The following is a 25,390-nucleotide window of genomic DNA, read 5'->3' as shown; positions in this document are numbered from 1 at the left end:
ACTATGAGACTTTGATGCATCATAGTCAGAAAGAAAGTGTGGCAATTACTTACAGCTTCATGCAGCTCTTCATGCTGACAGCATGATTTTGGAATGCTGATGGACTCTTCAGGCCCAGAAGTATTGAGTAAGGTCTCTTCTAGCTCAATTTCTTTCTCAAGTTTCACTAATACTGGTGGTTCAACCCCATATCTGAAAACCAATTAGGAGATCTCATCAATCAAGCTAAGTCTGACCCAAGCACTTCCCTGCATGTCACAATAGATTATATGCTATCTTTAAAAGAAGTCTTGTATGACTCTCTTCTACCAATTGTTTCACTGAGACATCTGGAAATCCTTTTAAATTTCCCACAGATTGCCAAAAATTCAGATTATAATCTTCACATCATAGCATCTATTTGGGTTACTGGATGCTCCCAATATTTAATATTTCAGAGATCCTGAAAGGCACCTTCAAAATCAGCTCAGATAGGGCTCAGCTAGGTATGGAGGACAACAAGGCTCAGCCTTCTCATCAGATCCTCTTTGAGTCTGGAGGACTTGCCTAACTTTGAACTGCTAAAAGACTACATGCTCTTACTCTATTCTTAATCTAAAAAACTTAAGTAACCACTTTTACAGTTTAATATAAAAAAAAGGCAAGCAGATGTTGACACATGACATAGGTCACACAAAGAGAACAAAGTTAACAAAGAAACAAAAAGAAAGAAAAAATAGGAAATTAAGTTACTTTATTTCAATAAAAAAATTATTTTCTTTTACTTAAAGAAAATAGTGTTCTAGCTACATAAAGTACCTTAAAAAACGTTTATGACATTGAAATTCTGAAATATCATGAAATACACACCTTGACACAATTCGACCAATTTCAAGAAGACAAAGATACACCTGTCTTGGATCTTTATGTAAAACTGTGAAAAAATAAGATCAAATATTGTAAGGAGCAGAATTAAATAGGGAAATATATTCTGGTATGGAAGAAGTAAAAGAAAAGAATGATGAAGAAAATAAGTTTACTTGTTTGGAGACTTAGAAAAGACACTTTGATTTTCTCTACATATTCTCATCTTCCATAAATTAAAAAAAAAAAAAAACTGGCTAAGAAGAAGAGGAAGAAAACTTACCATGGACCCTTATTCATATAGCATTTTAAGTCGAAAAAGCTAAGGGATTAGTAACATTAAATTATTTATTTTTCAGATCTCTCCATAGGAGATACAATTTGAAGAGATGTAGCACATCAATTTTATTCTAAACTATCTTTAGCATAGGACTATATGTTAACAGCCTTCTCAAAGTCTTTCAAAAATATGAGGACGGAGCACTTCCTAACTCATTCAATGAGGCCAGTGTTATCCTGATACCAAAGCTACATAAAGACATCATAAGAAAACTAAAGACCACTATCCTTTATGAATAGATGTAAAAATCCTCAACGAAATACTGGTGAACTGAATCCAGTAGCAAGTGGGATTTACCCCAAGAATGCAAGGTTGGTTCAACACACAAAAATCAATCAATATAATACACCATATTAACAGAATAAAGGAAAAGAAACACAATTATCTCAGTAGACACAGAAAAAGCATTTGACAAAATCAAAAACATTTTCACCAAAAAAAAAAAAAAACAAGATTCAACATGGGGCAGCCTGGTAGCATAGCAATTAAGTTCACACATTCCGCTTTGGTGGCCCAGGGTTCGCCAGTTCGGATCCCAGGTGCTGACCTACACATGGCTTATCAAGCCATGCTTCGGCAGGCATCCCACATACAAAGTAGAGGAAGATGGACACGGATGTTAGCTCAGAGCCAATCTTCCTCAGCAAAAAGAGGAGGATTGGTGGCAGATGTTAGCTCAGGGCTAATAGTCCTCAAAAAAAAAAAAGACTCAACAAACTGGAAACAGAAGGGAAGTTTATAAATCTGAAAATGGAAATCTATGAAAAACCCACAGCCAACATCATTCTTAATGGTGAAAGATTGAAAGTCTTCCTCCTAAGACCAGAGAAAAGACAAGGATGGCCACTCTCACCACTTCTATCAACATTGTAAGGGAGGTTCTAGACAGGGCATTTAGGCAAGAAAAATTAATAAAAGGCATCCAGATTGGAAAGGAAGAAGGAAAACTATGTCTATTCACAGATGACATGGTCCTCTGTATAGAAAACTCTAAAAAATCTACAAAAAACTATTAGAATTAATAAGCAAGTTCAGCAAAGTTCCAGGATACAAGAGCAATATACAAAAATCATTATACTTTATACACTAGCAATAAACAATCTGAAACTGTAATTAAGAAAACAATTTCATTTACAATAGCTTCAACAAAAATAAAGTACTTAAGAATAAATTTAACCAAAGAAGTGTAACACTTGTACATTGAAAACTATAAAACACTGTTGAAAAAATTAAAGATATAAATAACTGCAAAGACATCTTGTGTTAATGGACTGGAAGACATAATAGTCTTAAGATGGTAATACTTTACAAACTGATCTACAGATTCAGTGCAACGTCTGTCAAAATTCCAATAGCCTTTTTTTCCAGAAATGGACAAGCTAATGATAAAATTCATATGGAATAGCAAGAGAAATAGAATAGCCAAAACAATCTTGAAAAAGAAGAACAAAGTGGAAGACTCAGACTTTGCAATTTCAAAACTTATTTCAAAGCTACAGTAATCAAGACAGTGTGTTACTGGCATAAGGATAGGCATACAGACCACTGGAATGGAACTGAACATCCAGAAATAAACCCATATGTTTATGTTCAATCGATTTTCAACAAGGGTGCCAAGACCACTCAATAGTGGAAAGAAAACTCTTTTCAATAAGTGGAGCTAGGACAACTGGATATCTACATGCAAAAGAATGAATTTGGACCCCTACTTCACATCATATATAAAAAACAACTCAAAATGGATCAAAGACCTAAATGTAAGAGCTAAAACTATAAAACTCTTAGAAGGAAACACAGGTGAAACTGTGTGACCCTGGATTAGGCAATGGTTTTTTAGATATGCCACCAAAAGCACACTTGATCAAAGAAAAGACAAATTGAACTTCATCAAAATTAAAAACTTTTAGTATCAAAGGACACTATTGAGAAAGTAAAAAGGCAACCGAAAGACTAGGAGAAAATATCTGCAAATCATATATCCGACAAAGCCTAGTCTCCAGAATAAATAAAGAACTCTTACAAGTCAACAAAAAAGGACAAATTACACCCAAAAAAACAAGTAAAAGATTTGAATAGATATTTCTCCAAAGAAAATATACAAATCTTCAATAAGCCCATGAAAAGATCCTCAACAGCATTAGCCATTAGGGAAATGCAAATCAAAACCACAATGAGATACCAATTCATACCCACTAGGATGGTTATAATTTAAATTTTAAAAAAGAACAATAACAAGCATTGGCAAAGACGTGAAAAAACTGGAACCCTTGTGCATTGCTGGTGGAAATGTAAATGGTGCGGCCACTATGAAAACAGTTTGGTAGTTCCTCAAAAAGATAAACAAAGAATTACCATACGACCCAATGACTCCACTCCTAGATATATCCCTGAGAGAACTAAAAACATACGTTCACTCAAAAACTTGTACACAAATGTTCATAGCTGCATTATTCATAATAACCAAAAAGTAAAAACAATCAAAATGTCCATGAGCTTATAATGGATTTTAAAAATGTGGTACAGCCATACATGGACTATCATTCAGCCATAAAAAGTAACATAGTAATGTTACATGCTACAACATAAATGAACTATTATGCAAATTGAAAGAAGCCAGATGCAACAGCCACATACTGTATGGTTCTATTTACACGAAATGTCCGGAATATGAAAATCCATAGAGAAAGAAAGTAGATTAGTGGTTGCCAGAGGATAGAGGTAGGGAGTAATCAGGACCAACTGCTAAAAGGCATAGGCTTTCTTTTGAAAGTGATGCAAATGTTCTGAAATTAGTGGTGATAGTTGCACAACACAGTGAATATACTAAAAGTCTCTAAAGTGTACATTTTGCAATGATGAAGTTTACATCACATGAAGTATAGCTGTTTTTTAAGTGCTATTAATGAAATCTAATATGCTTAAAAATGGTTAAGATGGTAATTTTGTTCTATATATTTTACCACAATTTTTAAAGCTTTTTAAAAAAATTTTTAAGGAAACCAAATGCTACTAAGCCTAATAGTTCAGAGATCCTTAAAAATTAAAAAAAAAAAGCAAAACAAAAAACCCCAGATCATCAGAATTCTTGCTAAATGCACCAATGTGGTAGTTGTGGATCATCTACCTTTCTGCTCCTATCTTTAAGAGTTAAACACTCTAGGAAACTTCTGAACTCTAATATAATAATGGCATGCATGAGGAATTATGAGTACACTGACTCCCCCTACAATGGAAATAACAGCTGTTCTTTGATTTATGGATAGCATCTATTATATACCTCAAGCATAAAGTTTACTCTGCCAAAGCAATAAAAAGGCCTACATTTGTCTTTAAAAGTCATTCCAAAAGCAATTAATCCTGAAATCTTTATTAAATTTGTTTCTCTAAACACTGAGAAATGCCTTAAAATAGTGTATTTGTTTATTTAAGTTGTTTTGAGTTCCTAGCAAAATGTAAAAAATTAAGAGGTTCATCTCTGAGACTTTTAGAAAGTAAAAACACTAGCTTATAGTTCAATGCCTAGAATGAATTAATGTTATTGGCAGTGCTTTATTAGTCCTATACTGACCTTCAGGACAGTCAAAAGATGTCTTCTACTGGGAATGAGAAATGTACAACAACCTTATATGCTTTCAGAAACAGTAAACTGGAAACTAGAGAATTCAAAGCATTTCCTCTTTTCTTTGATCAGGAGAAGCTAAATACGTCATTAAATCAACCACACTGTCAACAATGATCACACATCTAGATTAAAGTAGAGTTCAACTTGGTGGGGGGCGTCGTAAAAGAGTAATCGATTACAATTTACGAGATAGGAATATCCAGAGGCATACCAAACAGGTAGCAGTGGGAACAGCCTACCCCATGTGTAGGCAACAAGGGTGTGCATAGTCAGTAGAGAATTTTAAAACAATAATAAAACCACCTAAAAGTTGGTGTGCTTTTTTATTATCACCCTGAGGCAGCAATTATAAACAATGTCAGTGATAAAATACTTCTCTCTACCAAGGCACACCACTACTCCCACAACCTCTGCCCTTGGTATGCTACTACTCCTATCAAAACATTATAAATTCTGTGTGTGTCTCTCTCTATATATATGTATACACATGAGGAAATATATATATAGTCTAAAACTTAGATAACTTCCATATTAGTCACTGCACAGATGCTTCTGTTGACTTAAACGAAATGAGAAAATATGTCAATAATTCTTCAGTAGAGCCCGACTTCTTAAAATGAATTGTCAAAAACATTAATCCATGTAGATAATCAAGTTGGCAGCTGATGTTCACAAGGTAAATTTAAATACCATGAGCTTATATTCTTTGGCCTTCTGTTATTTCTATAATTATCTAGTTAAAGAGAAATTACTAGTAATTTAGACTTGGTAGAGTAATTCTTGATGAAAACATTAATTAGTAAAGCATTAGTCCAGAACCTTCCTACAGCCAACTCATTTAGGAAGTAAAATATTTCTAAGATATTCAAGATGTATAAGATCTTCAACCATAAAAGAAAAGCTTAATATATTTGATTTGCAATCTGATTCTCCAATTGTTTCACAAATATTTAAAGTATAAATTTTCCTAGGAAAATGGGATATAGCATTTGAGTCCTTATTTGGAAAGACAAAGAAGTAAGGCATAGAAAAATACCCAAATAAACATTAAACAGAACAGCGATAACAAATATACTTACCTAAACCTTCAGATTCAAAGAGGTAAGTTTCATCAACCCCAATGTGTCTACACCAGTGAAGGAAGTTTGCAGTATTATCTCTAGCAAAGAATGAACCTGAGGCAGCATCTTTCTTACAGGGCACTTTTCTCATTGGAAAATTCTGGAAAAGACGAATAATTTCCAAAATGCATCAAGGATATTTCCATGAGAAATACATTGTAATATTATGGACTAAATAAGTGTTCAGTGCATTGAATGTAACTTAAAAGTATGCAGCAGTAGGGAGAAAAGGTATCTTCAAAAATTACCTTATTTTACTTTCCTTTAAGTATATTTCAGAAAATAATTCCTAGAAAAACAATCTGGTCAAAATTAGCAGTAGGACCATGCATCTATAACCTCTTTATTTTTAAAATGACATAAGAATCTTAATTAACATAAACAATGACAGTCTAATAATTCCCAAGCATATCTCTATAGTATGTCTCTCCACATACAGTTCAATACAAACACAAAATTATTGCTATGTCAAAGTTTAACAGACACACTCATTTTTGCTTACTTCCTTACTGGCAGCTTCATAAATATGGTTCTGAGTTTCTTGAAGCGACTATCAAATAAGGAAGTAGTGGCCCAGTCTTAATTCAAATTCTTTGAAAATTGATGGTCTAAGTTTTACAGAATCCTAATTTTTTGACTATCTGGACCAAGAGTATTTAGATAATCTTGCTGAGGCTGAGGCATTTTTAGGTTTGTTTTAAATTTTAACTTGAATAAGCAATACATGTATATGATTTTTTAAAATGCAATAGGCACAGTAGGGTATAAGTCTTTCTCCCACCTCTCCCACTCAGTTCCTCTCTCCCTAGAGACAACCACTATTATCAGTTCCTTATATAACCTTCCCCTTGCTATTATTTTCCAGAATTAAAATAGCCTTGTAAGTTTTTCTAATTGTATACAGAATATATGATCACTGGAAAAAAAAAGCCAAATACAAAGACAGTATCAATTGTACCTATAGAATGTTACATAAACATGCTATTCTATGATCTGATTTGTGCATGTATGTGTGCAAGCACATTTAATGATAGGTGGTAGGCATCTTTTAGGGTAAAAAATAACAGATTAAGGTAGTCATTTCTAACGAATGGATGATATTCCGCTCTCTTTAGGTACCACACAGTTAATCACCCACTGTCCCCTAGAAAGATGATACCACCTTATATTTCCACCAACACTATGTGAGTGTCCAGACCCTACACTCACAGACCCCAGATCCCAAGAGTGAAAACACCGACGTGGATGAAAAGAGAGGAAATCTTATCTACTTCAAATCATGACTTGAGGGTCAATGGAGGAAAACTGTCTAAAAAGGAATACTATTCATTCAATCAATATTTACAGAATTTACCACCTAGACAGTATATGGAGAATATAAAGATGATGATGATGATGATGATGGCTCCTAACTGTATGCCAGGAACCACCAAAAGCTCTTCTGTCATTTAACTCTCACAAGAATCATATATGGAATGTACTAACACGATTCTCAACAAGAGCTAGCCACTGGATATCGACTATGCACGAGGCACTAAGCTAAACAGCATCTATATATTATCTCATTTAATTTTGCTGAATCCTCACAAATAAATCCTACAAGGTAAGTGTTAATATCTCCATTTTACAAGTGAGAATATTTTTCCAGATGCTCAAAAAGATTAAGTAAATTATCCAAGGTCTTATAGATAGTTGGAGTAGAAGTTTACAACCTTGTACAGATGATAAGAAATGTACTCAAACAAATTAATATGTACCAAGGTATAAAATCACAACTGCCAAACATTTTCTTACCACTGGTTCTTCAGAGTTGCATGTTTTCACCATGTTTTGAAGAACATTAATCAGCTGGCATAATAGTACTCCATTATCAAGTTCTTCCAATAATCTTTCTGCCTTAACTTCAATACCTAAAAATATATTTCAATGTTAAAGTTCTTCTAGAAACAGTAAATTCAAACAATATGGTAAAAATTTAATTAAATGTAATCAGATTATAGTCGAAACACTAGACAAATATCATGTCAAACTCCAAGTATTCACTCTTAGAAGGTACAGTTAAAATAGGAGATAATGTCAAACTAAATATAAGACAACTAAAATAAAAATATCTGTGATGTAGAAGTGCAGAAAAAATAAAATGAGATCTATTTTATCTCATTTAAAAAAGATCAAACTGTTTTACATTTCAATATTCACTATTAAGTTTTGATTCACCGCACATTAATACTGCTCGCACAAGAGAAAGATTCTCTATAAGATGGACTTTGCTGCAATTTAAAAATTAAAGATAATAACATAAACACACAGGTAATACCAACTTTTCACCTCTAAAATTCCTTGTTTAGAAGCATTATTATTACATAATAAATTTTTAAAAAATTATCCAAATCATCAAATTGATATGAGATAATTAGAGCAAGTGCTTAGTGTGTTTTTGATTATCATGGGAAGGCCATAGATGAGCTTTATACACTCCTTTTCACGAAAACCTTGGAATGTGACATGTAATTCTGTATTCAAAAGAGAATTTTTTCTTGGGAGAAAGTTCAAAGCACTCATATTCTCTGAGTAAACAAATATGATGCCAAACATTTGCCAAACTGACATTTCCTCCCGGGTTTCATAAGCCTCTGCCTCTCAATGCCTCAAAAATAGTTATCATTTTAACTACAGTGTATATTCCCCTCAGAATCTCATGCCTTATACAAGATTAAGGGAGAAAAAATCAGTAAAATATGGACCCCAAATTAGAGCTATATACATTTTAAAAAAATATTTTTACATTAACATGAACAAGTTCATTATTCAAAGTTTACTACTGACCTCTTCCATTAAGCATCAAACTTCCTTACTATTCAAGCCCTAAAGGTTGGGGTGAATTGGAATATCTCCCCAACTAGAATGTAAGCTTGGTGAGAAGAAGGACATGGAATATTTTATTCAATAGAGCATCCCCGGCCTCTAGAACAATCACTCCTTGGCAAAGAGCAAAATTCTCAGTAAATATTTACTGAATAAGAGAATACAATTTTGAGTATCTTTTCAAGCCTTACCTAATAAACCTGATAACCAGATTGACAGATCTTCTTGCATGGGCAACAGGGTAGCTTCATGCCTCACAGCTATCCACTCATCATACTGACAAACATCAGCCAAACCTGGCCCATGCCTGGGGGTCAGAGGACTCCGTGGACTTAGAGGTAAGTCTTCTCCAAACCACACCTAGAGAAAACACCAACCAACTGAATGGATGCAACCTTATTAAAAGTCAGCATAATCCACATCTATATTTAGATGATGAATTATAGACATATATAATACACACATAAACAAAAATGCAGCAGCTCACAGAAAGTTAATAAACTAGAGGCAAACTATTATCTAGATAATTGAGACATTTTCAGTATTCAATACTGTGGTAAATGTAAGTGAATCTCTAATTAATGGACAGATTCTACTAACAAACCAAGAAGATAAAAGTCAACAAATAATATTTTTCTTTCACTTGTTAACTGAGTAAGTTTAACAAGTTACTTGACCAGAGTCTCAGCATCTTGGCTGTAAAATGGCTAATGACACCTGCCTTACAAGACACATCTTTGTAGCATCTCGCACAGAGCCTAGCAACATTTGTTGAATAATGGATAAATGAATGAATGTATAAACGGCATTCTGTAAACTTCAAATCACAATAACAGTGTTACCTAAAAAAAAATTCTAAGTAACCTGATCTGTCACATGATTTTGCATGGCCCACAAGCTAAGAATGGTTTTTACATTTTAAAATGGTTGTTACGTAAGTACCTACATAACAGCCTTGATTTTGCCTGTTGACTCCCAAGCCAAAGATATTTACTGCCAATCCTTGATTTAAAACAAAAATTGCATAAACATACTATCAAAGTAACAATTGCAAGATTTTGAAATACGATTAGATATAATTTAACATAAGTTTATTTACAGAAAAGACTGTAGCAATTCTCAATTCAGGAAGGGGTATTAGAGCCTAAGTGAAGCGACAAGGGGGTTCTCCCAGGAGGGTTGCTTGAAATGGAGGGTCAGAGCTTGACTGAGGTGAGAGGGCATCCACACATGGGGACAGCCCTGTGACAATGTCAGACCATGAATACGATAAGGAGGGTGCCCACTGGGGACAACGGGGGAACAACTCAGTGCAGAGTGTCAGAGCCCAAGTGAGCTGAGCAGGGCATCAACTCAGGGAGGGGGCGGCAGCAACAATGGGAGACTGCTTACATACATGGGGATTTATAAAATGCGAGCCAGGTTTCTCATTGACAAACAAGAGAGGTACAACTATGAAATGAGAGAAAACTAGAATGAATTCTATGGTGTAGGACTAGAACAACTTTTACCAAAAAAGCAAAGACGTGCTCAAAGAATGATGGGGATATGCCAAAGGACATAGAAGTCAACCTAAAGGGACTTCTACTGACTAAATCAAGGGCAATTTGAGCTTCAAAATAATGATATAAATGGATTATAACACACTGAATAAAAGGGACAACTATGAGTCAGTCCTTATAGATATAAATAAGTGAATAAAAAAGATTATTGATGAGGAATGAGATGTTTATACAATTTCAAAGTACTTCCCCACAAAATACTTATTACAAAGAGAAAAGAGTAATTTTATAGTAAAGAAACTTGACAGACAGCAACTTAACCAAGTGACAAAGGTGAACACCATCAATAATAGGGCAAATCAAAATCACACACCACCTGCTAGGACACAATGAGAAAACACGACATCCCTCTGTGATTTTCCTGCCAAAGACACGTAACCTGAATCTAATCATGAGAAAACGTCAGGTAAATCCAAATTGAGGACATCTACAAAGGAATTTATCTGTAATACTCAAAAGTATCAAGGTCACTAAAGAAGGCAAAGACTGAGACACTGTTGTAGTCTGATAAACACTAGAGGACATGACAACTACATAGAACACGTGATTCTGGACCGCACCAATGTTAATATCCAGATTCTGATTATTTCATTGTGGTTGTATAGGAGGATGTCCTTGTTTGCAACACACACATATTGCAGTATTTGGAGGTAATGGGGCATTAGATTGGCAACTACTCTCAAATGGTTCAGCAAACAAGTATCTCGGTTCTACACTTAACAGCTACTTTGCAGGTTTGTGATTGCTTTAAAATAAAATTTTAAAAAGCTGAGAAAAAAAGAGATATAAGTATAGGTAATATCAAGTGAATCTAGTCCTTTCTTGGTTTTTAAATACAGATAATCTTCCCCCTAAACTATGTTAAACTCACAGAGGTTTACTTGAGGAAAGTCTTACCACACCAAATCAAAAGCCATAACAACACCATTGTTAATCCAGATAAACTTTGGAGGAAAAAAAAAAAAAAGGACATAGTTGCTTCCAATCACCTACAATGAGAAACAAACATTTAAAAAAAAAATCCCAAAAGCAAAGAAATAAAATGAATATATACCACAAGAGGCAAGCAGGAGTAGCAAAACTCAACAAAAATACTCAAAGACAGAGAAACATAAGTTATTTGAGGGACATTATTTGAGGAACTGAGGGTAGAGATTGGGCAATCAACTCCTAAATATATGAGGATCCTATAAAATTTTAGGAAAAAGACAACATGTTATTTCCCTGAATTCTCTTCAAATTATTTCAAAGGGAGTATAGCAAAGATTTACTATAAGATTTACTATCTAAATCTTCCTTTCATAAGCATTTCTTATTTCTCTTTGTAATCCCCGGACTCAGTATAAGACCTAGCACATGGTATTCAGTCCAAAATATCTGTCGAATAACTGAGGAATAGATATTAGCAAACAACTCTTTGTAGCATCAAAATCCAGATGCATCTTGGGGCTGGCCCCGTGGCTGAGTGGTTAAGTTCGCGCGCTCCGCTGCAGGAGGCCCAGTGTTTCGTTGGTTCGAATCCTGGGTGCGGACATGGTGCTGCTCATCAAACCACGCTGAGGCAGCATCCCACATGCCACAACTAGAAGGACCCACAATGAAGAATATACAACTATGTTCCGGGGGGCTTTGGGCAGAAAAAGGAAAAAATAAAATAAAATCTTAAAAAAAAAATCCAGATGCATCTTACCATCAATGGTATTTCACAGTCAATAAAATGTTATTTGTCCTTTAACCATTTGGCTGAGATGGAAAAGGGCAGAGCAGATGCAAATGTTTGTCAAGGGAAGATGTGCATTAGTTAGGAGGGTGATTTTGAAAAACTCATGTGTGAAAATGAAGAAGCTAATATTAACAAAAGTCATTCTAATTTCTTGCCGTGTTAGAAGAGTACTTGGATTTTCCTGTTATTGCAAGCAGAAGCCTATAATAACCTGGGCTAGTCAGTGGCACATTAATGTTGCTAAAAGTTAGATGTTAATGACAAAAACTGCATGTTCAAAGGCTGTTCTCAAACATGCTGAAAGCTGTCGTACTGCAGAGATTCTTAATCCATAGGCAGTCTATAGAGGAACTTGAGTAGGTATATAAACTTAACTCAGATTTGGGTAAAATTTTATGCCCACGTACAAATGGGCCTTTTCTCAGAGAGAGAGTTCATAGCTTTTGTCAGATTCTCAAAGGGGACTATGACCTGAAAGAGATCAGGAACTATTACTCAGTGATTTTTAGACTGTATGTTTATTTACTAATAAGAATAAAGGACATTTAAAAAAAAAGGGCAAAGAAGATCTTAATGTACTAAATTAATAAAAAACAACTGATAAGAGCTATCTACTGGATGTCTCCTCTCTGCAAGGCACTTACAAATAACTAAGTAACTGTCTAATATACTCAGCAGAGAAAGGGCTGAAAATCCTAGAAAGTTCTCACATTCACCAGGGAGAGAAGCAAAAACTTCCATGAGAGATGTCAAGGATGCTCTTGGAGAAGAATCAATAAAGACGGATCTGTGGAATCTAGATCAGGGAAGGTTTCATGGAACTATAAGACAAAACTGTGAAAAAAGTCACCAAGTTAAGAAAATATTAATGGCCATTAGGGTAGAGATGAGAAAAGCATGGTCGTTGCGGCAATAATAAAAAGCACTCCATAAGGAATCAAGAAAATATAATCACCATGAAACTAATGACATTTCTGACTCAGATAAAAAGAGGACAAATAGAAGTAATCAGATAAAAAATGGTTTTCAATAATAAAGGAGTTCTGAGCATACTCAGTGTGGACTTGAGAGGACCTAAAGGGGAATAATAAGATCTTTTGGGAGACTGCCATGGACTCTCAAGTCCCAGAAGGAAAACAGTACAATGGAACTCTTTATTAGCAGAGTGGAAGGATACAGCTGCACAGCATAAGAGGGAGTACAAGCAGAATCACATTCAGAGTTGTTCTTAACCATTTGATAAATTCTCTTCTCTAGGCGACCACCACTGCTATCTTAATAAGCCTTCCTTCTTAATTAAAAAAAAGACTTTCACGGCACAGGTATAATCTCCAGCTTTACAACCAAATTTCTGAAGTGCCTGCTATGCAACATACTTTCCAGTAGGCACTTTGCTCATGTTATCTCTGATTCCCCACAACTATCCTGAAAAATAAGTGCTACCATCCTCACCCTAGAGGTAAGGAAGCAGAGACTCAGAGAGGGAAAATAACTTGCCAAAAATCTCACAATCAGAGTGGCAGAACTAGAATCAGAAATGAAATTTGGTTTTCTCTAAAGTTCTCACTTTCCAAGGCAAATCTTATTATCAGCTGCTTCCACCTTTCTAGAGAGACGTTCAATGTGATTTTTATCTGTAAATTAAAATTCAGTCATGTTCTTGGCTGGCTCCATGGCCTAGTGGTTAAGTTCAGCATGCTCTGCTTCGGCTGCCCGGGTTCAGTTCCCAGGTGCAGACCTATACCACTTGGTGGCCATGCTGTGGTGGTGACCTACATACAAAATAGAAGAAGACTGACACAGATGTTAGCTCAGGGCAAATCTTCCTCAAACAAAAAGAGGAAGATTGGCAACAGATGTTAGCTCAGGGAGAATCTTCTTCAGCAAAAAAAAGAAAGAAAAATTCAATCATGTTCTATTTTTATCAAAAGAAAGAGAACTTAAAAATATATAAAAATAATATAACAAATACCAACTCTGGAAATCATTCAAAAGTAAAATTATTCTGGTTTTCTGGTTTGTCTCATTATCTCCATCTTGCCTCCCCTTATCAAAAAATAAACAAAAAAACCCACTCTTTAAATTTTAAGGGTTTTTTTTCCCTTTTTTATTTTTAAAGATTGGCTCCTGAGCCAACAACTGTTGCCAATCTTCTCTTTTTTTTTTCTTCTCTTCTTCCCAAAGCCTCCTACTATATAGTTGTATATTCTAGTTGTGAGTGCCTCTGGTTGTGCTATGTGGGACGCCGCCTCACCATGGCCTGACAAGTGGTGCCATGTCCATGCCCAGGATCCAAACCAGAGCACACAAACTTAACCACTTGGCCACAGGGCCGGCCCCTAAATTTTAAGTTTTAATGCCTTGTTATTACAGGCATTACAGGGCACATGAAAAATTATCTAAAATAAAAAATTATATTTGTTTTCATTGAAAGCTCTTTAAACTACAAATGCATACTAAGTTGTAATGAGAGAAAAACTATGAAATATTCCAATTCTTTTCCCAGGGTAATATAAGTAAGATAGACCCACCAACCCTAAGGTATTTTTGATTCTTACAAATATTCAGTATAAATGAAAGTTTAAAATTAAAATCTTTTCAGAACTAGAAAGTCCAAATACAGTATTCCTGTTATTAAAATTTGATGCCTAAAAAAATTAATGCAATAAAAACATTTTGTGATAATTTTAGTCTTTAATTACATTATAATTTTAGCATATTAATCTCATAGCCTAATTATACATTCTTCCAAGAAAAACACTTACTTGAATTGCAGGCTGCATGGTCATCTATATAGAAATGAAATCGCTTTTCTGAAAATAGAACAAAACATTAATATGTAGACAATGGTAGCTTTCCTATACCCCAAACTCTCAAAGGAATCTGCTTACTCTCCTATTTGACTGAAAACCCAAAACTTTTTCTTCTAGTTGGAATAGCTTGACTATAGGAGAATTCAATAATCACTCCGAGCTTCTTACTTTATAAAGTAAGCTTCTTACTTTATAAAGTGCTCATTTGAAAGAGGAAAACATGAAACACATTTTAATATGTCATTTCTCGCATTAATATCAAAGTAATTCTTGAAGCATCTGGCTAGTAAAATAAAATTAACAGTGAAACTTAGCTCATGTGAAAGTCTCCCAGAATTTTCCCCTGTAAACATAATGTAAACATAATGCAAACAGAAATATCACAACTGATATTGAAAGTGAAGTATCTCTCATCTAATCTTTACAAAGAAATCATATAAATTCATCTAAATTCTATGTAAATTCATAAGCTTAACCATAAGCTTCTTCTGCCAGACAACAAAGTAATAAAGATAAACATCAATTTTAACTATGAAACAATATTCAATGCCTTTCTATAATAATTTTTCTTAAGTTTTCTCTGTGAGATGCTAAAGACAAAAAAACAAATAGCAATTTTAACTCCAAAGTACTATTCTTGAAATCTGTAAGAAAAAAAATACAACTTTAATTAAGCTAGGTTAATACAATTCTTTAATGTATTTTCAGAGGAAAAAGAAGTGAAGAGTTTAAAAGCACTCAGAATAACATAGACTATAAAACCTAGGATTTTTGATTGCTTATTGCAGCATAATATATGAGTCTATTTTTTATTGTAAACCACCATTAAAACATTATAAGAGAAAATATAAAATGGTTTATAAGGCTATAATGCTATCCATTTCCAAGGAAAAGTTATTTTCTCCTCTAAGTTACACCAAACATACCTCATGCACGGTGCCCGCTACACATACCACCTTCCTTACAGGAACATTTCTTCTGGGACCAAAGGTGAACTTGAGCTAAACCTAACTGAAAAGTCTAATATCGCACCATATTTTCTTTGCAGGAAGGCAAAGGATAGCAGAATGTCCTTTTTGATATCATTTTTCCTTCTCTCTACCATAGCAAAAGGCCAAAGTACAATTGCGCATTACTAACGAGCTTGTTGTGCTTCCCACGAGCTAATTCAGTGGGGAATACATTTTCCTTTAGCATAAATAATCCTTTGTCCCCAACAAAGATCCACAGTAAGAAGCTTCCGAGACCATTTTTAAAAAATGCAGCAAAGAAGCTGCTCTCATTAAAATAAGGAGTCCCACATAATCAGACAAGAGCTTGAACAGTTGGAACTGCCAACCCAAAACAAAAGAAGGCCTAAATTATAAGGCGTGTGCAAAGCAAGAACAGTGACACTTTCACAAAGAAGCTATCACAAGAATGTTTAGTAGTTGCACTTTTTATGGAAAATTCAACAAAATTCGTTCTATAAAAGAAAAGAAGGATTTGTGCACAACCTTCGGTCATTGAACATGAGCAGAAAAGACTTTTATATATATTTTTTTTCCACATCACTCTTCTTGTGGAATGGAAAGCACTACTTTTAAGATGACAAAAATATAACCATCTGTATTCCCTTTAAAAAGAAATTACTTAATAAATGGCACTCAAGTTAAAATGTATCCTCATATATGAAAAACTATCATGTACACAAATATATGCTTTTATTGGAAAACTTTCATAAACTGATGATATTGTATCAGTGACTCATCAATTAATTCATGGGTACTCATTATGTCCCAGATACTAAGAGCCAGTTATTGATATTTTCTAGTCATTCACCATTCTCTTTCTAAACCATTTTTGTGTCTCAGGCATTTAATCCCAAGATTAGCTTCTTTTCCATAGTTAGCCCCATTCCCAATCTGCATCACAATCACAATTCTTGCATCTCACTCATTTTATTATCTATTTTCCTCTTTTCTATCTTTCCTAAAAGTCTCAGTCTCTATTTTTTTCACATAACCAATTATACTGAATCTACAACTCTTCATGCTTGGAGCTGCATCTTAATTAGCAATTTATTGACTTTATCTTGTTTTTGTTTTTGTCTTTCTCTCTTTTTGGAGATTACTTCAATTATTTGCCAACTTGAGGATGTCTTTTTTCCCTTAGATTTGGGCAAAGAAGGACCTCTCATGTAACCAAGTCCAAACTATACTCTAAACCTGATGAAAATCTTTCACAAGACAAGGAGCTTACACAGAGATCATGGTGAAGAATTCTACACTAAACCTGGGAAAAAGTTAGAAACATAAAATGTGCTCATCCACCCGAAACTTGAACAGATTTTGGGCCTAATGCAGTTTCCGTCATGAGATCCTCAAGGTGATTTATGGTAAGGCTCTTCAGGGCAATTTGACTTCAGATGATAATGGAAAAAAAAGTCAACTGCTGAACTGATCCTTTGTCCCATAGCTGTAGGCTCTGAGGCTGGGTACATTTTTATTCCTCACCCTCACATAAGATATGGTGGGGAGGGCACAAGGTGGCATGACTCAGTCCTGGTACAAACAAGGGCCAATTTGGAAAAGAATTGGAAAAAAAAGTTAAAAAATAGGGTAAGTTTCTTCAGAAAAATAATAACATGAACCACCACTGTACCACACACACATTCAGCACTCAGCCACTAGATGACTGCCAAGATACACAAGCTGCAGGGCTATGATAAATGCCCAAGTCAGGGCAGTGGTTACTGCTAAGGAGAGGGAGGAAGATGAGATTGGGAGGGATGCACAGGGGACTTTCAACTGTACCAGGAAGACTTTAGTTCAAGATAGGTGGTAAGAACACAGATGTTAATACGCTAGTCTGCATGCCCTTCTGTATGTCAAAAAGCATTTCATCATTTTTTAATGCTTTATTTAGAAAAATAGTTGAAGAAGATATCCTCTCTGAGTTGTTCAAAAAACTTTCTCAGTTTTAAAATTTTGAGCTAAGTATTTCCTAATTACTGAATAGAGAAAATAGAAATGCTACATCCATACCAAACACATTTCATATTTTTTTATGTGTACTAAAATAACTCACCATAAAGACACCACTGTGTTAGTAGAAAGTAGCAGACACACCTAGTTTGAATTCCAGCTCTAGCATACACTGGCTATATGACCTTGGGATCATTAACTTCTCTGAGCTTCAGTGTTCTCACCTATAAAATGGAAGACCACTACTTGCCTCGTATGGTTGTTGTAAAGATTAAATGAGACGATGCAAATAAAGTGCCTGACACATAGCTAGCACTTAACAAATGAGTTGTTATGATTAATACTAGGATGAGACATAATTATAGTTCATTTAATATAATTTATCAAATTAAAAAGGTAAGAAAACAAGGATAATAATACTCAGAAATCATTAAACATAATTTGGAAAGCATTTACTAACATAAAAATAAACATGGTTATAAGTGAAAATAAAGCTTTAAAATATCCACGTCATAACTGGGAAGATACTCAAGTATAAATTTGTGACTTACAACTCTCTTGCTAGAAGAAAAGTCTTTAGGAGTTTAGCTAACATAGGCCCTCTGCTCCCATTCAGCCTGTCTCCTCATTGTCCCCCCTATCGGTTTCACTCTATTCTGTTGCTATACAGCTGTTCAGGCTATATGCTTTTTCATGTGCTGTACACTCATTCAATTATTCAACAAGTATTTGCTCACACCCTTTATTGAACTAGGCAGCAGAGGCAAAAGACACGGCGATGAACATAACAGACCTGTGACTGCCCTTATGAAGCGAATACATTCACTTTGTACGTAGCGAATACATGAATGAACACACAACGTTAAATCACGATAATTGCTTTGAAGGAAAGAACAGAGAGAGAAAGAGCACAGGTCTACTTTAGACTTAGATTGAGTGATTAGAAATGGTTTTGTTGAAGGAAAAATACAATTTTGAAGAATGGTAGGAATTAGCCAGGGAGAGAGGAGGAGGAAAAGTTCTTTGCATAGAGAATAATTTTTGCAAAGACTATGAACAGAGAAAGAGTTTGGTGCATTCCAAGAACTGAAAGAAGCCTGTATGGCTGAAGCATGGAGAATGTGTGGCTTAGGACAGGGTTGAAAAGGTAGGCAGTAGACCCATCAAACAAGGCCACAGTGAGGAAACTGGATTTTTTTTTTTTTTTTTTAGGAAGATTAGCCCTGAGCTAACTGCTGTCAATCCTCCTCTTTTTGCTGAGGAAGACTGGACCTGAGCTAACATCCGTGCCCATCTCCCTCTACTTTATATGTGGGACGCCTACCACACCATGGCTTGCCAAGCAGTGCCATGTCCGCACCTGGGATCCGAACCGGCGAACCCTGGGCTGCTGAAGCCGACCGAACATGCGCACTTAACTGCGGCGCCACTAGGCCGGCCCCGAAATTGGATTTTTTATTCTAAGTACAGTGGGAAAAGTTTTAACGAAGGGAGAGACATACTCTAATTGGGAAAGAGAAAGATGGGAATGAAATAATGATGGATTTAACAGAGAAAGGGGGGAGGAAAAAGAAAGAGGGATGAATAGAGAAGTGGGGAAAAGAACCACAGGAAACAATGAGAGGAGGAGAAACAGAGGGGTAGAAACAGTGACAGGAAAGAAACAGAGCACATAGGAAATGAGATGGAAGGTAGCCTGGAAGGGGAGAGTTCAGAATCCACAGCAGTAGTTCAGTGACAAACGACAGTGATTGCGCTAGAATGCTGACAATGTTTCCAGTGGAGAGAAGTGGATGGATTTGATATCTATCTTGGAGTTAGAATCAAGACTTGATAATGGCTAGAGATGGAGGGGTGAAGGAGAGGGATGTAAGGGCAGAATGAAGTGTCAAGAACGACTCCTAGGTTTCTGGCTTGAGCAACCAAGCAAACAGAGCATTTACTGAGGTGAGGATGATGGAGTCTGAACAGATTGAAGCTGGGAACACAGCATAGATAGGTCAAAAGTGCTGCATTTTGCTCATGTTTAATTTAAGAAACCTTTAAAGATATTCAAGTGGAAATATCAGGCTGGCAGTTGGAAATACCAATCTAGAGCTAAGAACAAAGCTCAGAAGGAGAAAGAAATTGTCAACAAATGCTTGGGAGGTAAAGCCACTGGAAAGAATGAGATCATCTGAGAAAGAAGTGGAGAAAGCACTGATAAGGGCCTAAGAAGATGTTCTGTGAAAATCCAACATTTAGACATAAGAGGAGTCAGCAACGGAGATAGAGAAGGAATAGTTGAAGAGATTCCTCATCATCTCAACTAATCCAGGTTTATAACTTGATTACCTCCTCCCAGTAGCCCCTTCTAATTGGCCTGAATTAATTCTGATTATATCTTTAGCTCCTGAATTCACATAACATTTCTCTCAATCACTTGCCTTTACAGTGCTTTAACCATTTTGAGTTAATTCTGTAGTACACTGCTTGGTTAAGTATAGCAAAAGTTCCTGGACTGCTGTTGGAAACAGTGTTGATAGAAGTCTCAAGCCTAAAGTTCAGGAAATACTTTTGGTGAGAGAAATGTGAAAATCTCTAGGAAAAACTGGGTTGTCTCCCTTCTCCACAGGGTTTCTGCTGTAGAAGAAATGTGACAGCAAAGCTTGGAAGCAGCCACATAGTAGACAAGTGTCTTACAGAAGACCTTTTTGGTATTATTTATTAGTTATTATTTGTTTTATTTATTAGGTGACCTGAATTGATAAATGATTTTGCTTCTCACTCAACATGTCCAAGGTGAAATATGTAGAGTGGTTACTAGTCAAGGCACCAGCAGGTCAAGAGAGCTGCCTGATATACCAGAGGAATCACTAAGAAATAAGTAACCAAGACTGATGTGTAGGCAGAGGATCCAAAGGAACAGGACAGAGTAGCTGTGCCAAGGGGCAAGGATTCTGGGGGCAATGTGCTACCCAGGAATTCATATGACTGTCCCAGTAGACAAGTACATTTTTATTACATCTTAAATAAACTCCATTTGTGGTAGATAAAATAATGGTCCCCAAAGATGTCTATGTCCTAATTCCCAGAACCTGTGAATATACTACCTTCGTGGGCAAAATGGACCTTACAGATTGAATAAATCAAGGACCTTGAAATGGGAGATTATCCTGGTGGGCCCAATGTAAGGACAAGAGTCCTTACAAGAGAGATGCAGAAAGGTCAGAGTCAGAGAAGGTGATGTGAGAACAGAAGCAGAGAGAGAGAGAAAGAGATGTCATGACGGAAGAGGCACAGGGAGAGGGATGTGAGGGGTTATGCTGCTGACTTTGAAGATGGAGGAAGGAGCCAAGAAATGCAGGTGCCCTTGTAGAAGGTGGAAAAGGGAAAGAAATGGACTCTCCTCTGGAACCTCTAGAAGGAACACAGCCCAACTGATATCTTTTTTTTTTTTCAGCTCATTTTAGATTTTTGACCTCCTGAACTGTACAATAATAAATTTTTGTTGTTTTAAGCCACTATGTTTGCAGTTATTTGTTCTAGCAGTAATAAGAAACTAATACACATCTTAAGTGAAGAAAGGAAGATTTGCCCAGAAGGTCAAGACATTTGACCTAGAGAAAGTAATACATATCCAAAACACGATCAGAAGATGTAGCAAGCCCAACATGTTGAAGTAATGAGAAAAGGGCACCAGCTGTATATAGCATGCTAAAAAAAAAAGCAGCAAAATTTATAGGCAAAACCCATTGAGCGCTGTGTGTTTGCTATCATCATTGTCATCAAATGGCTCTGCCTTTGTATATCTCAGATCCTTCATTCATTCACTCACTCATTTAAATATTTACAAAGGCTTCCTGTGTTTACTAGCACAGGGAATGGCACCAATATTCACCAAGTCACCAGGTCATCCTCGATTCCCCCCTCTCTTACACCTCCACCTCCTCCCAGGTCCCTACTTTACCACAGCCAAAAGAATCAATGACCATATCTTGTTGCTTCTACCTCTGAATTTTCTTTTCAATAACTATGGCCAACATTCTAGGTCAAGCCACCATCATCCTTGTCCAGGTTTACTCAAACAGCCTCCAACCAGTCACCCCTTCTCCAGCCTTGCAAGCCTCCAACCTGTTCTCCATGTACTGCAGCCAGAGCTATCCTTCACAAACTCCATCTGAGGACACGTTACTACTCTGCTTAATACCCTTAATGGCTCTCGACTGCCTTCAGGATAAAGCCCAAACTCCTTAACAAAGCCTTATGGGTCCCTTCTAGCTCACCTCTTGACCTGTACTCTGCAGCCGTACTGAACTTCTTTTAGACCCTTCAAGCACCATGCTCTCTCATCTCCGGCTCTTTGCACAGGCAGATCCATCTATGTGAAACACTCTTCTTCCTCCTCTCTTCCAGGCTCACTCCTACCTATCCCTCAGATTCAGTTCCTCTAAAAAGCCTCTCTGAACCCCCTCCCCAAGTTAGGTTATACAGCAATATATGCTTCTATTTTATACTTTTTAAAATAAGATCCTTAAGGGGATAACATTCTCCATTTCTTCTAATTCTATGTAGAAATGAGTGCTAAAATTGGTAGTGGAATTACTCCTAAATACAATAAACGTTGCATTTTTTACTAAAGGAATATGAAACAATAAAGAAACAAATCTGTGGTATATTCATTTAAGGAAAAGGCAGCTTCTGAAGCAGATGAAGACTTTTAAGAGAAAGAAATAAGATTTTAACAGTTTAATAAAACATCACATGTTATTTGCAAAATATAGAGACTGTTCATTTGTTGGGAGTCTCTGCTTTTTTATCTGAAATTTTCTTCTTGCAATGTTTGCCAGAGGTTCAACCTGAATAACTTAATTTTATATTAGATAGAATTGTCATAAAATTTTGTGGGATACAAAATTTTTTTTAAAGAACTTAAAATAAGTTTGCCTTTATATATATAGACTAAAAGACTTTGTGGAAAACATACACACACACACAAGTACTAATATAAAGAACTGTAAAAACATTAAGCGTCCATTAACAGGAAACTGCTCAAATAACTCATGAGACATTCATACAGTGGATTCATTCAGCCACTTGAAAGAACAAGATAGAGTAATATCTACTGATATGAAAAAATGTCTATTATATGTTATGCAACCAAAAGAAATCTGCAGGACAGAATATAGATTACGTCACTGGGATCACAATGTCTTTTAAATTGTGTGTTAAAAAAAAAAAACTTCTGAACAAAGTTACACAAGTTTTTCAACAATTTTATTTTTGGAATCAAAAATATTAACAAGTCATCCATCAAGGGAAAACAAAAGTCATTATGTTTAAAACTCTATATAAAGTGAGCCCTTCACCACAGCTAACATTATACTTTCTTACAGACAAGTTTATGTTATGTTGTATGATAGTAGGCAGAAATCTCTATCAGTCAGCATGTCAGCAATATCCAGCATGTGACTAATGGTCATAATACTGTAAATTCCTGACACTTTCAGCAGAAACTAAGAAACTACACTTAATGTATCTGCTATATTTTATTACACACGCTTTTTGGAAATTAGTAATTCATTTATAAAATACATGGTAACTTTCTGTTAAAACAACATACTCTGTAACAATGTAGTAACTTGAGAAAACTTTTTGAGTTTTTAGGAGAAACACTAAAGAAATACAATTAAAATTATTGCCTGTATCTTGTAAATGTTACTTCTTAGGCATTTTTCTATGGCAGTTACATTTCAATTAAAAATAGGGAAATCAAAGTGGGACAACTACCTGACAGACTCAAGTTTCCTATTCTCTCAAATTCTATGTACAGCAGATAGTTCATTAGGTATGTAAAGGTATATTTGATGTCAAAGGATAGAAAGCAACAAGTAACAAGAAGAAAGTGAAATACACACAGACATTCATCCACAGGCATGTTACTGTAAAAGAGTAAAATGTAACAATACATAGTAAACTTAATCCCTTACTTTCTTCATCAACACTTGGCTTGAAAAAAAATTACTGAAATACCTGAACTTTCTTCTCTTATCTCAAAACTTAAATTAAGATTTACAGGGGGGGAAAATAGAAGAGTGCTGCTTAGTAAAAATACAGTGAATAAGCAAAAACCTAATAGGTTAATAAATTAGGAAACATTGATTCTGAACTGACCAATTCTCCAAACATCACTGTACTCATTTAGTTTTTTAGTAACACCACGTATATTGTTGACACTATTCTCTTATCACACACTTTGACATACCATCACAAGTTGTTTTTCATTATTTTTTAATTAATGAAGTATTCAAAATAAACCCATGCCCATGGCAGAAATTAACCAGGGCTATCCAAACAACTCTGAACAGAGAAGTTGCTTAATGCTGGGAATATAAATGCAAGGGTGGTGTGATACAAAAAAGAGGCTGGATGTTGGAATGAGACACTCTGGAATGAATTCCAAGAGGATCTCGATAGATTATTTCCTTTCTCTGAGCTTCAGTTTCTTCATCCATAACATGGAGACGACACCAACTACATTGCAGGATTAGTAACAGACTTAACAATAATATAAGTAAAGCACCTAGAACATGGTGCCTGGCACATTCTAGATAATAATGTGTTTGATAAACAGTAACAAGTGCTTAGTATGTGCCAGATACTATTTTAAGTGCTTTACATGTATTAACTTAATCAATGAATGAAAACTACCACTACCTATGGCACTGCCTTCCCCTTCTGCTCCTCTTTGCCCTTTGGGGATAGCTTGAAACTTTTAATCCAAATTAAACAGCACAGAAATAACAATAGCTATGTGTCAGGCACTGTACTAAACTACTTATATGGATTATTTCATTTAATCTTCACAAAAACTCTCGCATCAAAAAGGTAGGAACTATTATTAATCTTATTTTATGGATTCGGAAATTTAGAGTTAGAAAGATTAAATAACTTGCCTAAGGTCAAACACATAGTAAAGTCTGATTTCAGAGCACACACGCTCAGCAACAATGCTACACTAAAAAGAATACTACTTTCATTTCAATAATGTCAAAATAGCAGAGACATCTACTATTCAAAGTCTGTTGGTTTTTAATGAGGTTTTGAAACAGATGAGTCACACAGACGTGAATCAGGATCTATACAGGAAGATTATCCCTAGAGTTTCCACTTTTTCATTCAAATCCATTCCAATTTCTTCCCAAAGGGAATCTGAGGTGATGAAAATGCCAACTCCTAATCACTTAAATGCCAAGGAAGATGATCAGATAGCAGTTCACAGACAGCTTACCTTCTGAGAGAGTGGTTATTAGGGCTCTTCACACAAGCGAAGCAAACCCATACTCTGACCTAGACTGAGTCTGCAAAAAACCATCTCTTCACCTAACGACTCGACCAGCTACTCCACCACGCGGACCACAAAGAATACTAAACCCATAAAATTCAATCCCTGGGTTTGAAAATTCAGTTAGGAACCAGGGGTGACTGAATGGGGAAGCACGCCCTCCAAAGCTTTCTTCTGATTTCCAGCGCGACCTACAAGCCTTCCTTTTATT

At 35.5% G+C, this 25,390-nt stretch overlaps 1 protein-coding gene across 2 annotated transcripts in view; it reads right to left on the bottom strand.

Moving 5' to 3' along the window:
• GAS2L3 (growth arrest specific 2 like 3) overlaps positions 1 to 25,390 on the bottom strand; it is a 36,457-nt gene that overhangs the window by 10,335 nt on the left and 732 nt on the right. Inside the window, exons 1-7 of one of the 2 annotated variants that reach the window (XM_023631176.2) lie at positions 15,816 to 16,071; positions 14,842 to 14,889; positions 8,983 to 9,151; positions 7,721 to 7,836; positions 5,885 to 6,026; positions 850 to 913; positions 54 to 192 (exon numbers count right to left, since the gene is read on the bottom strand). In XM_023631176.2, the coding sequence (XP_023486944.1) occupies positions 54 to 192; positions 850 to 913; positions 5,885 to 6,026; positions 7,721 to 7,836; positions 8,983 to 9,151; positions 14,842 to 14,865 (654 nt within the window). In that variant the 5' untranslated portion in view covers positions 14,866 to 14,889; positions 15,816 to 16,071. Of the gene's footprint in view, positions 1 to 53; positions 193 to 849; positions 914 to 5,884; positions 6,027 to 7,720; positions 7,837 to 8,982; positions 9,152 to 14,841; positions 14,890 to 15,815; positions 16,072 to 25,390 lie in introns of those variants that run through there. The other variant, XM_023631175.2, reaches the window with a different exon arrangement.

Source organism: Equus caballus, chromosome 28 (genome assembly GCF_041296265.1).
Source record: "Equus caballus isolate H_3958 breed thoroughbred chromosome 28, TB-T2T, whole genome shotgun sequence".
NCBI lineage: Eukaryota > Metazoa > Chordata > Mammalia > Perissodactyla > Equidae > Equus > Equus caballus.
Note: the sequence above shows the minus strand (reverse complement) of the source record. Positions and strands in the feature narration are given on the sequence as shown.